Source organism: Octopus bimaculoides, chromosome 5, assembly GCF_001194135.2.
Source record: "Octopus bimaculoides isolate UCB-OBI-ISO-001 chromosome 5, ASM119413v2, whole genome shotgun sequence".
NCBI classification, from domain to species: Eukaryota; Metazoa; Mollusca; class Cephalopoda; order Octopoda; family Octopodidae; genus Octopus; species Octopus bimaculoides.
In genome coordinates, this window is record NC_068985.1 from 25,889,102 (window position 1) to 25,901,078 (window position 11,977).

At 36.6% G+C, this 11,977-nt stretch overlaps 1 protein-coding gene across 1 annotated transcript in view; it reads left to right on the forward strand.

Moving 5' to 3' along the window:
• The window catches only part of LOC106874950 (DNA-dependent protein kinase catalytic subunit), a 185,220-nt gene that overhangs the window by 66,984 nt on the left and 106,259 nt on the right, over positions 1-11,977 (forward strand). The window contains exons 28-37 of the mRNA XM_052968027.1: positions 1,844-1,962; positions 2,699-2,793; positions 4,468-4,570; positions 4,729-4,853; positions 5,386-5,455; positions 5,881-6,065; positions 7,063-7,204; positions 7,413-7,494; positions 9,073-9,195; positions 9,803-9,897. Coding sequence (XP_052823987.1) covers positions 1,844-1,962; positions 2,699-2,793; positions 4,468-4,570; positions 4,729-4,853; positions 5,386-5,455; positions 5,881-6,065; positions 7,063-7,204; positions 7,413-7,494; positions 9,073-9,195; positions 9,803-9,897 — 1,139 coding nt within the window. The remainder of the gene's footprint in view (positions 1-1,843; positions 1,963-2,698; positions 2,794-4,467; positions 4,571-4,728; positions 4,854-5,385; positions 5,456-5,880; positions 6,066-7,062; positions 7,205-7,412; positions 7,495-9,072; positions 9,196-9,802; positions 9,898-11,977) is intronic.

Sequence of the window (11,977 nt, forward strand, 5' to 3'; positions counted from 1 at the left end):
CATGCTAGCATGGAAAGCGGACGTTAAACGATGATGATGATGATGATATATATATATATATATATCATCCTCATCATCGTTTAATGTCCACTTTCCATGCTAGCATGGGTTGGACGATTTGACTGAGAACTGGTGAACCGGATGGCTGCACCAGGCTCCAACTGATCTACAGCTGGATGCCCTTCCTAACGCCATCCACTCCGAGAGTGTAGTGGGTGCTTTAACGTGCCACCGGCACAAGGGCCAGTCACACGGTACTGGCAACGGCCACACTCAAAATGGTGTTTTTTATGTGCCACCTGCACAGGAGCCAGTCCAGTGGCACTGGCAACGACCTCGCTTGAATGGTTTTCTAACATGCCACTGGCACAAGTGCCAATAAGGCGACTCATTCAATCTTTTACTTGTTTCAGTCATTTGACTGTGGCCATGCTGGAGTACCGCCTTTAGTCGAGCAAATCAACCCCAGGACTTATTCTTTGTAAGCCTAGTACTTATTGTATCGGTCTATTTAGCCGAAGCGCTAAGTTACGGGGACGTAAACACACCAGCATCGGTTGTCAAGCGATGGTGGGGGGACAAACACAGACACACAAACATACATACACACACACACACATATATACGACGGGCTTCTTTCAGTTTCCGTTATCCAGAGTTTATACTTGTAATTATTGAGGCACTGGTATATGTAACACACTACTTAAATACCAATCTTGAAAACTTAAGCTTCTCAAAACCAGAAAGGAGAAAGCTGATTTGAAGACTACAGATTCAATCTATTACTGGAACTAAAAATCTGTACATATATGCATGTCTAGATATTCAACCATATGTATGAGAATACATACATAAAGTAAAACATATAAATATGCACTTACACACACACACACACACACACACACGCACACACACACACACACACACACACACACACACACACACACACACACACACACACACACACACACACACACACACACACACACACACACACAGGTGACAAACTGGCTCTTTCTCTTTTGGCAAGAAATCTTGAAGTGAAACTGAATAATCTTTTCTACTCTCGGCACAAGGCCTGAAATTTTGAGGGAGGGGATTAACTCGATTACATCAACCTCAGTACACAACTGGTACTTAATTTATCGACCCCGAAAGGGTGAAAGGCAAAGTCGACCTTGGCAGAATTTCAACTCGGAACATAAAGACAGATGAAATTACCGCTAAGCATTTCGCCCAGCATGCTAACACTTCTGCCAGCTCACCACCTTAATGAAACCGAATAATGACACACATAGTGGAGGCAGGTGGCTTAGTGATTAGGACACCCTAACTCTAACCTCATGATCATTAAGATTGATAAGATAGTTGTATCAATCATTAAGATTGATAAGATTGTTGACCAGGCGATGCATTGTGTTCTTGAGCAAAACACTTCATTTCACATTGCTCCAGTTCACTCAGCTGGCAAAAAGGAGTAATCCTGTGACGGATCAGCATCCCATCCAGGTGGGGAATATATACACCACTGAATCTGACCCTTATGACTCAGAAACATTTATTTATTTTAATGACATACATACACACACACACACGTCACATTTGCATACATCCATGCTATAGAAACAAACAGGCAGATATCAATAGTTTCTTTCAGTTTTCATCTACCACATCCACTCACTAGGCTTTGGTCAACCCAGAGTTATAGTAGAAGACACTTGCCCAAGATATCAAACTATGGGATTGAACCCAAAACACATAGTTGGGAAGCAACCTTCTTAATCCCACAGCCATGCCTGCACCTATATTTTTACTCTCTATTAAATATTTTCATTTTTTGCAGAAAAACCCAGTAAATGTAACATCAGTCTTAACTCGACTGTACAGCTATACTCTTCATCCTGACCCATTTAAGAGGCTGGGAGCTGCTTTAGCTTTCAACAATTTTTATGCCATATTTAGGTTTGTAATCCAATGATTCTATTTCTCTATTACATCCAAGATCAGTTATCACTTCTGTGTAATAAATTGAGCAGAATATTAACTTTTTTCTTTATTATGTCTTCTTTTCTTTTCTTTTTCTTTATCTATGCTACATATCAATCAGTGTGTTCCTTAAATACTTGAGCAAATATTGGTTCATATTTTGGCACAAGGCCAGCAATTTTGGGAGAGGGGTTAAGTTAATTACATCAACCTCAGTATTCAACTGGTGCTCATTTTATCGATCCAGAAAGGACAAAAGACAAAGTCAGCCTCAGCAGAACTTGAACTCAGAGTGCAATGACAGACGAAATGCCGCCAAGCATCTTGCCTGGTATGTTAACAACTCTGCCAGCTCAATGCCTTCAATCTTTATTGAAATATGCAATGTTTAAAATCTTTTCTCCATTACATTTCTGCCCTTCTCTCAGATATTGTAAGGCGCAACAAATGTTCAAGGATTTGGGAAAGGACAAAAAGTAATAGATAATGGTTCAATCAGTTCATTCTATACTCTTTTACTTGTTTCAGTCATTTGACTGTGGCCATGCTGGAGCACCGCCTTTAGTCAAGCAAGTCGACCCCATATATACGACAGGCTTCTTCCAATCCAAAGATTGATGTGAAAATATAACCTTACACTTTCACCAGTCAATATCATTTTTATTTTATCTTTTGTTACTATTTATTTTTATTCCATTTTGTTATATTTTAGAGAACATGATATGCTGATTGATCAATTTGTATTTAACCTTTTGGTACATTTTGTGAAAAGCTTAGCTTTATGTCACAAGGATGACCAATCTTTAGGTAAGTTCTACATTACCATTTTGTATTGTTTATTATTTTTTCTCTGCCATAATCATTAATTTTATTTTGGTCTATTGTCATCGTTAAGCAACCACAGTTATTTTTAATGCAGCAGTTTCATAGTTCTTCCTACTTAGTCCACCTCTTCTGTGAATTAACATCTACTATCAACTATGGCATTTCTTTACCAAACATGCATTATCCAAAGCTGAAAACTCCACTTAGTCATTAAAAATCTTAAGCTAAAACTTTGACACTTCCTACAAATGACTGGCCCTCTTAATTCTGGTGACCAATGTCTACCAAGGCTATGGCTGTATAACAATAAGCAGGCTTCTTTTTCAGAACCAAAAAATAGTTCTGCCTTGAATATAGCTTGATTTTATACCAGGTACAAGTATTTCCCCTCTGTTAGGAAAACTGCCCGCACTTTTAGAGTGATGTAATCCTAGATTTAATCCTTAAATAACCTCCCAGCCAGCTAAGTAAGTCTTTACTCAGCAATGCAGTTGAACAACTTCCCCAAGCCAAGCTCTATTCCCCCTGCCTCACCCTGTCGTTGCTGCTGCTGCTGCTACAGCTACTACTACTACTACAACTAATAATAATCCTTTCTACTGAAGGTACAAGGCTTAAAATTTTGGGGAGGGCACCCCAGCGTTTCACAGGTACTTATTTTATTAACCCTGAAAGGATGAAAGGCAAAGTCAACCTCGGCAGAATTTGAACTCAGAACATAAGGACAGACAAAATGCCAGTAAGCATTTACCTAGCATGCTAACAATTCTGACTAATAATAATAATAATAGCCTCTTAGGGACAGGAAAGATTATCAGGAGGGTTTTAAGCACATGAAAGACTATTGAAAGTTTGCAGATACCTAAGGTATCCACAAACTTTCAGCAGTCACATAAATTCTACCAGGAATAAGAACAAACCTAAGTGAGATCGATAATGATGATGATGAAAATACTATGGTAGCTACTATTCTAAACTTGCAAGCTGACTATAAGCCATCTCAATCTAAACCACCTCACCTCAACTTCTAAAGGAAAAAGGTTTTGAAAAAGCTCTGTGATATGGGATTTATTTCACAGTAAAACTTTTGTCAAAAACCTTCCAGTTTTAGAATTGGACTCTCCTTCCGACAACCCTCAGAAATTCAAACTGAACATTGACCTTTCATGTCCTTATCTTTTGGTCTAGTATATCTTGTAAAGGTCTACAGACATGAACCCTACTCTTCCCACCTCTCTATTCTATTGACAAGATATTTCAAAAATCAACCTTTAAAAAAAGAAAGAAAACATACAACTAAGTGACTGCAATAATGCAACCTGTTTAGAAATAGCAGCAAATTCTTCCTCAAATCAAATCCTACTGTCTTAAAAAAGAGATGGGATACATTGAATGATATGCTTCTAGGTACACTATGCCTCAAGAAAAGAGAAGGTGACCATAGTTGGTATGCCTTTGATTGTACATCTGCTTAATCAGAACTGACCTAGAATCCACAACAACAAACTAAATTTCCAATGCAAAATTTTCATTTTCATGTTGTAAGAAAGATATCAATTCTATTTCATATACTATAATACATTGCTTTTTGTTAATATTATCTCTGATTTTCTAACTTATTTTTCTATCTTTTATCTTTCTGTTTTTAATAATTAGGTGTCCATTCACAGTGTTGTAAAGCTTTGGACCACTTAGAAAGAATTATCTTGAAGAAAGCTGATATGTTGCAAAAAGTTAGCCCAGCTCGTAAACAGCCAAGGTACTTACCATATCTTTCAGTAACTGAATTGGTTTCTTTTTATTAAGCACAAGGCTAATTCATCATCATCATCATCATCGTCATTTAACATCCTCTTTCGATGCTGACATGGGTTGGATGATTTGACTGTAAATAATCCTTTATTTCTATCATTGTAGTCAATGGAACCAAATAACCCTTGTGTGTGCCGTCCGTTGGCTAGTTCGACAATGTGGTTGTCCCCAAACAAGTTGTCGTCATGCTTGTATGAAACTTGTTTATAATTTAGCTCCTCAAATTCAAGGTAAGAAAAATATGTGTTTGTGTATAAGGCAGTGAGCTGACAGAATTGTGAACATGTCAGGCAAAATGCTTAGTAGCATTCCATCCATCATTACGCTCTAAGTTCAAATTCCGTTGAGGCCATCTTTGCCTTTAAGGGTCAATAAAGTAAGTACTAGTTGAACACTGGGGTCAATATAAACGACATATCCCCTCCCTGAAATCGCTGGTCTTGTGCCAAAATTTCAAACTACTATAATACAAATACATACATAAACCCTGTTTCCACAATTATTTTATGTAATGTTTTGCCAGCTCTTCACATAGCGAAAACCTCTGAGCACCAGATTAGATGCTTTGCATTACTTAGTTTCATTCCTCACTTTTCTTACTTCAAATCCCACTTAAGTAACATTTGCCATTTATTTTATTTATTTGTTATTTGTGGTGAGGTCTATAATGTAGGTACCAGTCATATATGAGGATTCAAGTTCTCTTCTTAATTCATTCACCTTTTAATCAAAGATAAAACTATGAATTATTTATTTGTCCAGGAATAAAACAATCTGAAGAATTTTTTCAAATTTTCTATAAGAAGGAAGGTCACAATTATTTTATTGAGAGGTAAGCATCCATTACACATGTTCTATTTTATTAACTTTTCTATTAGTTAAGGTACTATTGAGACTCTATTTTGTATTATGATAAAACAAAATGGTGTCAAAGATACTTCTGGAATTACATCCTCATCATCACATTGGCATATTCAAACATGAGGCATCACAGAAGAAAAAATTATGTATTTGTCTTACCTAAATTATATGATTTAAGTTTTGAATAATAAAATCTGTCCAAGGTCTTGTTAAAATATATTTTGTTAAAGTAAAGAGCATTTTTCTTTCCTCTTTTTTTTTTTTGCATGCTGTACTTGTTAATTCATCAACATTATTCCAAGTTCTTGTTTAGGATACCACTTATTTTTCTGAAACATCTTGAACAATTAATATTGTTTATGATTCTGTCTCCTTTTTCTTTCTTTCTCTCTCTAGATTTGAAGGTGGTGGAGAAGGCTCTGATGTTTCAAATTCAATTATGCATTGTCCACAATTAGAAATAAAAGAGCATTTCTCTCTCCAGAAAACTTGTCAATGGTTTGATTATTTCTTAGCTGGGTTAGATTGCTACATTTGGGTTTTTGAGAATAATTTATTGAGCCCAGAGCAAATGCTTCAAGGTGATTAAATTTCATTTATTTTATTATGTTACTGTTTTTAGGTCATTAAACAAAGTAGAAAGTCAAGGTGAAGCTTATAAGCTACATAAAATAATTGTAAATTAAACATTCTTCTTCAAGAATATGATAATATGATAGTTGAGATTAATTTTGAAACTAAATTATTTGGTTACTTACTAGTGTTGGTGAATCAATAGAAATAGTTGATAAAATAGGCATTAATAACCAAGTTGGAAACCTGGTGGTATAACAAAGAACTTTGCTGGTATTGAAATGTCCTAACTTGAAATGATTTATTGCAAGAAAATACATGAACCAGGTACTTAATGAATTTTTCAAATACATTTTTAAAATGCACCAGATACTTAGTGGTATAAGTAGAAAATACTATAAATACTTTAAATGTTTACACCTAGTTTTCCTAGCTTACACATATGATGAGTTTTGAAATATCAGATATGAATATATTGTCAGAGTAAATTGCTTCTATTGTGCCCTTCTATTGTTAGCCAGTCAGTTGCCAAACAGAAGATGTCTGTTGTAAGAGAGGCTTACTGAAAGAAGCAGAATAGGGTAATTTGCTTAAAAACACAAAACAAAGCTTGAACTATGCATTCAATCGTCAAGTATGTTGATTTGATAGCTACAGTACCCTTATACATGTATGCCACTAAGTCTCATGCACTTTCTTGTGACTAGTTGGTTGCAAACATTTGATCCAGTCATTAATTCCAACAAGTCATTATTCAAATTAGCTATCAATGTGAATCAGAAATATAAAAAATCACTTCTCTTTGTACTTTGTTACCTACAATCAAAAGTAAAGTTGTATCCACAAAGAAAGATGCTATAACAGTTCATGTCATATGACTTTGCAGATCCTTTCAACCCATTTTAACAAATGAATGAAAAGGTAGTTCAGAAAACTAATTACAAAATTACAAACTTTCTTTAATTGCAAACTAATGACAAAACATTTTTTTTTTTTTTTTGTCAGTTGCTGAATCTAATTCTCAAATCATCAAAGCTGTATGCTATTTTTTGGAGTATATTGCACTATCTGATTTGAAAACTCTGACAAAGAATTTTAATGCTGATTATCTTCTTTTCACTCCTAAAGAAGAAGAAGAGTTCAATAGGTATGTTACTTTGCATTATTGAGGAATTTATTTTCCATCAATGAAATTTTTGAAATACATGATGTCTATGCAAATATACTTTGTCCTACTGTGGAGATTGACTTGGCCTTAAAATCCAACATGGTATCAGGAAGCATATATTGTAAATTTAAGTCTTTTTAGATTCAATCAGCCTACTAAAGCCTTTACATCCTCTGCTTCTTTGCAGGAACAAATGTACTGTCATTATCAGGATTTTCAGCTTTCTAACCACTGTTCTTAAGAAAAGCAAAGATGCTGAAAATTGTTCTGTGAGTTCAATTTTTTTGTTCATACATGTACAACAATCAAAGTAATTCCAAATCAAAGAATCCATCCAGCCAGCCAGCTTCACCACTTACTATTCCTGGGAGGGTTTTAGGGGATAGAGTACTCATGCTCCCCTTCCATAGGGTCCTATCAGTAGCTATCATTACACTTTTCAGCTGGATTCTCAAGCATGTCTGGGACTATGCATATTATCCAACCCTCTTGTTTTGGTCTACCTCTAGGTCTCCTGCTAATTAGTTTGGCTTGAAGAATATGTATTGCAACGTTTTCCTACAATATTCTAATTACATGGTTGTAATGTTGGAGTTATGACTTCTCAGTGTGGAGAAGTTGCAGGTCAACTTAGAGAGACTCAGATCTCTGAGTTATGCATCCTGTTGAGTAACATTACTCCAGAGATCCTGCGAAGGAAACTCAATTCAACTCCTTGCATTCATGATTGTACTCTTTTGAGTAGTAGTGTGGACAGATTACTTATCAAGACAATAACACTGCAAGAACCTTGAATTTTAAATAGCTTCTTGGGAAAACAAAATGTCTAGTTACGTATAAGTTGACATCAAATGCTGGTTCACTTGGAAAAAAAACAACACATTGAATTCATCATCATTATGAGTTTTTTAAATTGCGAATAAATTACTGCAGTTATTCAACAATTTGTCAATTTATTGCAACAGTTCACTGTTTTTTTCTGTGAGATTTTTGTTTTGTTTAGCTTTTTGCTTTTTTTTTTCCCCTCAAAGAGACAGCATTTAATGTTGACTCATGCAAGTTATCAAGATGTTATTTAATCTTCCCATTTCTTCCATTGTATACCTTGTATGTTGTGTTATTGATCTCAACACGTCATTTGTTAATGAATTCCAGTGATATGTGCAAGATTTTGAGAATCTGGAGGAAACCTGTGGAAGAGGTAAACCAAGGAAGACATGGGACTAAGTGGTGAAGCATGATCTTTAAATGTTGGGTCTCACAGAGGCAATGACAAGTGGCCAAGACCTTTGGCAATTTGCTGTGTTTGAGAAGACTCATCAAGCCAAGTGAAATCACACTTGAAGCTGGTGCTGGTGACATGTAAAAGGCACCCATGCCAGTGATACATGAAAAACACCCACTACACTCTTGGAGTGGTTGGCATTAGGAAGAGCATCCAGCTGTAGAAATCCAACTGGAACCTGGTGCTGCTCTCTGGCTTACCAGTTCCAGTCAAACCGTCCAACTCATGCCAGCATAGGAAGTTGATGCTGAATGATAATGATGTTGCTTGGTTTATTAAATGTTGTTGTTAGTCTTCACTATGCAGGCCTATAATCAAAGGTATACTGTCACTGTTTTATCTTTTATGTAAGCATAATCAATCTGGAACTGTCTTCTTCCTCTTTTAAGACAGTTGGTGGGATTTGAGGAGGAATTTAGCTGCTGTTTCTTGTTGATCAAATAACCACATAGATGCCCCTTCTGTTAACATCTGACAACTGAATTAATTCTTAAGATATTTTTTTTTATTTGTAAAATGTTTTATTAACCTGTTCTGTTTTAAATAATTTGGCATGTTTTAGGTGATCCCTAATGAGGTGTGGACCCCACATCTATGGAGATTAATTTGTGAGTGTGTTCTGCAACCTGAGTATGTTGGATTCAACCTGACAGATTTAGAAATTGTCAATAAACTACCTGACGAGGTGACTATATTTTTTTAATCATTATTATCAGGTATCCAAAGATTTTTATCAATTCTCATTAATCTCACTTTCTGCGACTTTAGTTAATGACCTTTGTCTTTGACATGTCCTGTTTTCTTCTGACTCCCTACCCAGCATAACCTAGTACCACAACAATATCTTAAGACAGTGAACATCATTTTGTATCTCTTTTATCTGCCCTTAACATGGCTGACAGAAAATTGATAATACGTGCTTGTTTGTGCACATGATTGTGAGAACTGACTTTCTGCATTATCATTTTCTTCTGAAGATGGGCCTTTACACCTGAAATATAAAGGTTTTATAAAACTTCATTGTCAGAAGCTTTCTATTTTCGGTTTTTTACCTATTTTTTTACATATTTAAATTAAATTATTTTAAATTATTAAAAAGTTTTGTTGTATCTCAGGAGGGTTGGTCATTATGTTAATAATAAACATACACACACTGGTTCTATTTCACTTCTTTTATTAATTTATCGCTTGATTAACTGTTTAGTCAATCAATCAATCAGCTAGGTTTGTTAAATTTCTTTTGTTGCCATTCACAACTTCGTCAACATGCCTGCTTATTATTTTTGCTTTAGTTACAGAACTTATTGAATATTTTTCTGAAAAAATTACCTGCAGAATTCAGGCAACAAATGAGAGAATCAATCAAGAATCAACTTGTTAATCAAAGGTAAAACGCATGGTCTTTATATACTAAATATGGTTCATCAGATGTGCTGTGTTTATTTAAAAGAAAGTCTGAGGCATGGCCCTGTAGTTAACAAGCTTGCACCCCAACCATGTTGCTATAGGTTCAGTCCCACTATGTGGCACCTTACACCTGTATATTCTAAAGTCCCAGGCTAAACAAAGCCTGTATGTGGTTTTGGTTGATGGAAGCTGAAAGAAGCCTGCTGTGTGTGCGCACATATCCACTTGTCTTGAAATTGTGTGATGGCTGTAAACTGACATTACCATCATGCAAGTGGTGTCCTTCATTTCCAACTGCCCATGAAAACATGTCTGGTCGTGCAGAAATATTATCTTGCTTAGAAACTAGTGAGAGTTGATGACAGGAAGGTCGTCTGGTTATATAAAATCTTCCTTGATGAATTAAGTCTGATCTGTGCAAGCAAGGGAAAGGGGACATTAAAACAGTGCTGACAGCAGCAGTAGTAGTAGTAGCAGCAGCAGCAGCAGCAGTAGTAGTAGCAGCATAAATTAGTTGAAAAAGCATCTGGGCATCAAAATCACAAGCAAATGTCTGCATGAGAAATGACTGTTGTTGCTTCTCTCCTCCCTCTTTCTCAAGATCAGTCTTGATTGACTGGACTTATGATCAATGGTATTGCAGCCATGCTCTTCTTGTTTTATTCTTCAGACATAGTGTATCTAGAACTACATTATTTAATGTGATTTTCCCTTTTAAGACAGTAGGGAGAGATTTGACAGATATCTCTAGCAGATTCAGTAGTTATGTAGAGAGGCTCCTCATTGGCTTCTGATGATTGTGTTAGTTTGGTGGGCTATAAAACACTTGGTGTGGAGGCACAATGGCCCAGTGGTTAGGGCAGCGGACCGGCTGGTCGGGGATCGTGGTTTTGATTCCCAGACTGGGCATTGTGTGCGTTTATTGAGCGAAAACACCTAAAGCTCCACGAGGCTTTGACAGCGGGTGGTGGTGACCCCTGTTGTACTCTTTCGCCCCAACTTTCTCTCACTCTTTCTTCCTGTTTCTTGAGTAAAGCTGCGATGGACTGGCACCCCATCCAGCTGGGGAGGGGGGGACATATGCCATAGAAACCGGGAAACCGGGCCCATGAGCCTGGCTAGGCTTTAAAAGGGCACATAAAAAAACATAATAAAATACTTGGTAGAATGTGGTGAGCTGAAATATGTTAAGGTTGCTCCTTGCACAAATGATTTGATTGAGATATGTAGAGAAATGTTATACAGTTCTATCCAGCCCATGTCAGTGTGGAAAGTAGGATGATAAAGCAATTAGGGTGTTGTTAGTGGTGCCTTTTCATGTGATCATGTGATTGTTGTAGAATGAGCTTCACTGTCATACAAATGGTGTCCTTTTGTTTCCATGAAAACATGTACGACCATGGGTAAAATATGAGGGTTGTTAACCTTGCTTGGAAATGTTGAGGGTTGGCAACAAAGGGTATCATGCTCTAGAAAATCTGCCTCAACAAGTTTCATTTGGCTCATATATAGATAGACAGACAGAGCCATCATCATTTTATATGGCATCAGTCCTTGCTGTGTTGAAGAGCCATTTCCTAGAGCATCCAATGATAAATCGGCTTTGTTAAGGATGGCGTCTAATGTCCTCCATAGAATGTAAAAATTTAAATTAATAAAAGCAGTCAGCCATGTTAGCCTCAAATATCTAAAACATGCTTAAATATACAGAGGCATCAAGCTGTTAGATCAGGTTATGAAAGTTACAGAGAGGGTCATAGCCCAACTAATTAGGGAGCGAATCAATTTAGATGAGATGCAGTTTGGGTTCGTGCCAGGTAAAAGCACTACTGATGCCTTATTTCTAGTGAGACAGTTGCAAGAGAAATACCTAGCCAAGGATAAACCTCTGTACCTGGCTTTCGTTGACATGGAGAAAGCCTTTGACAGGGTCCCCCGATCCCTTATCTGGTGGTCAATGAGGAAACTTGGGATAGAAGAATGGCTAGTGAGAGCTGTGCGAGCCATGTACAGAGATGCGGCCAGTAAGGTGAGGGTTGGAAATGAGTACAGCAATGAAT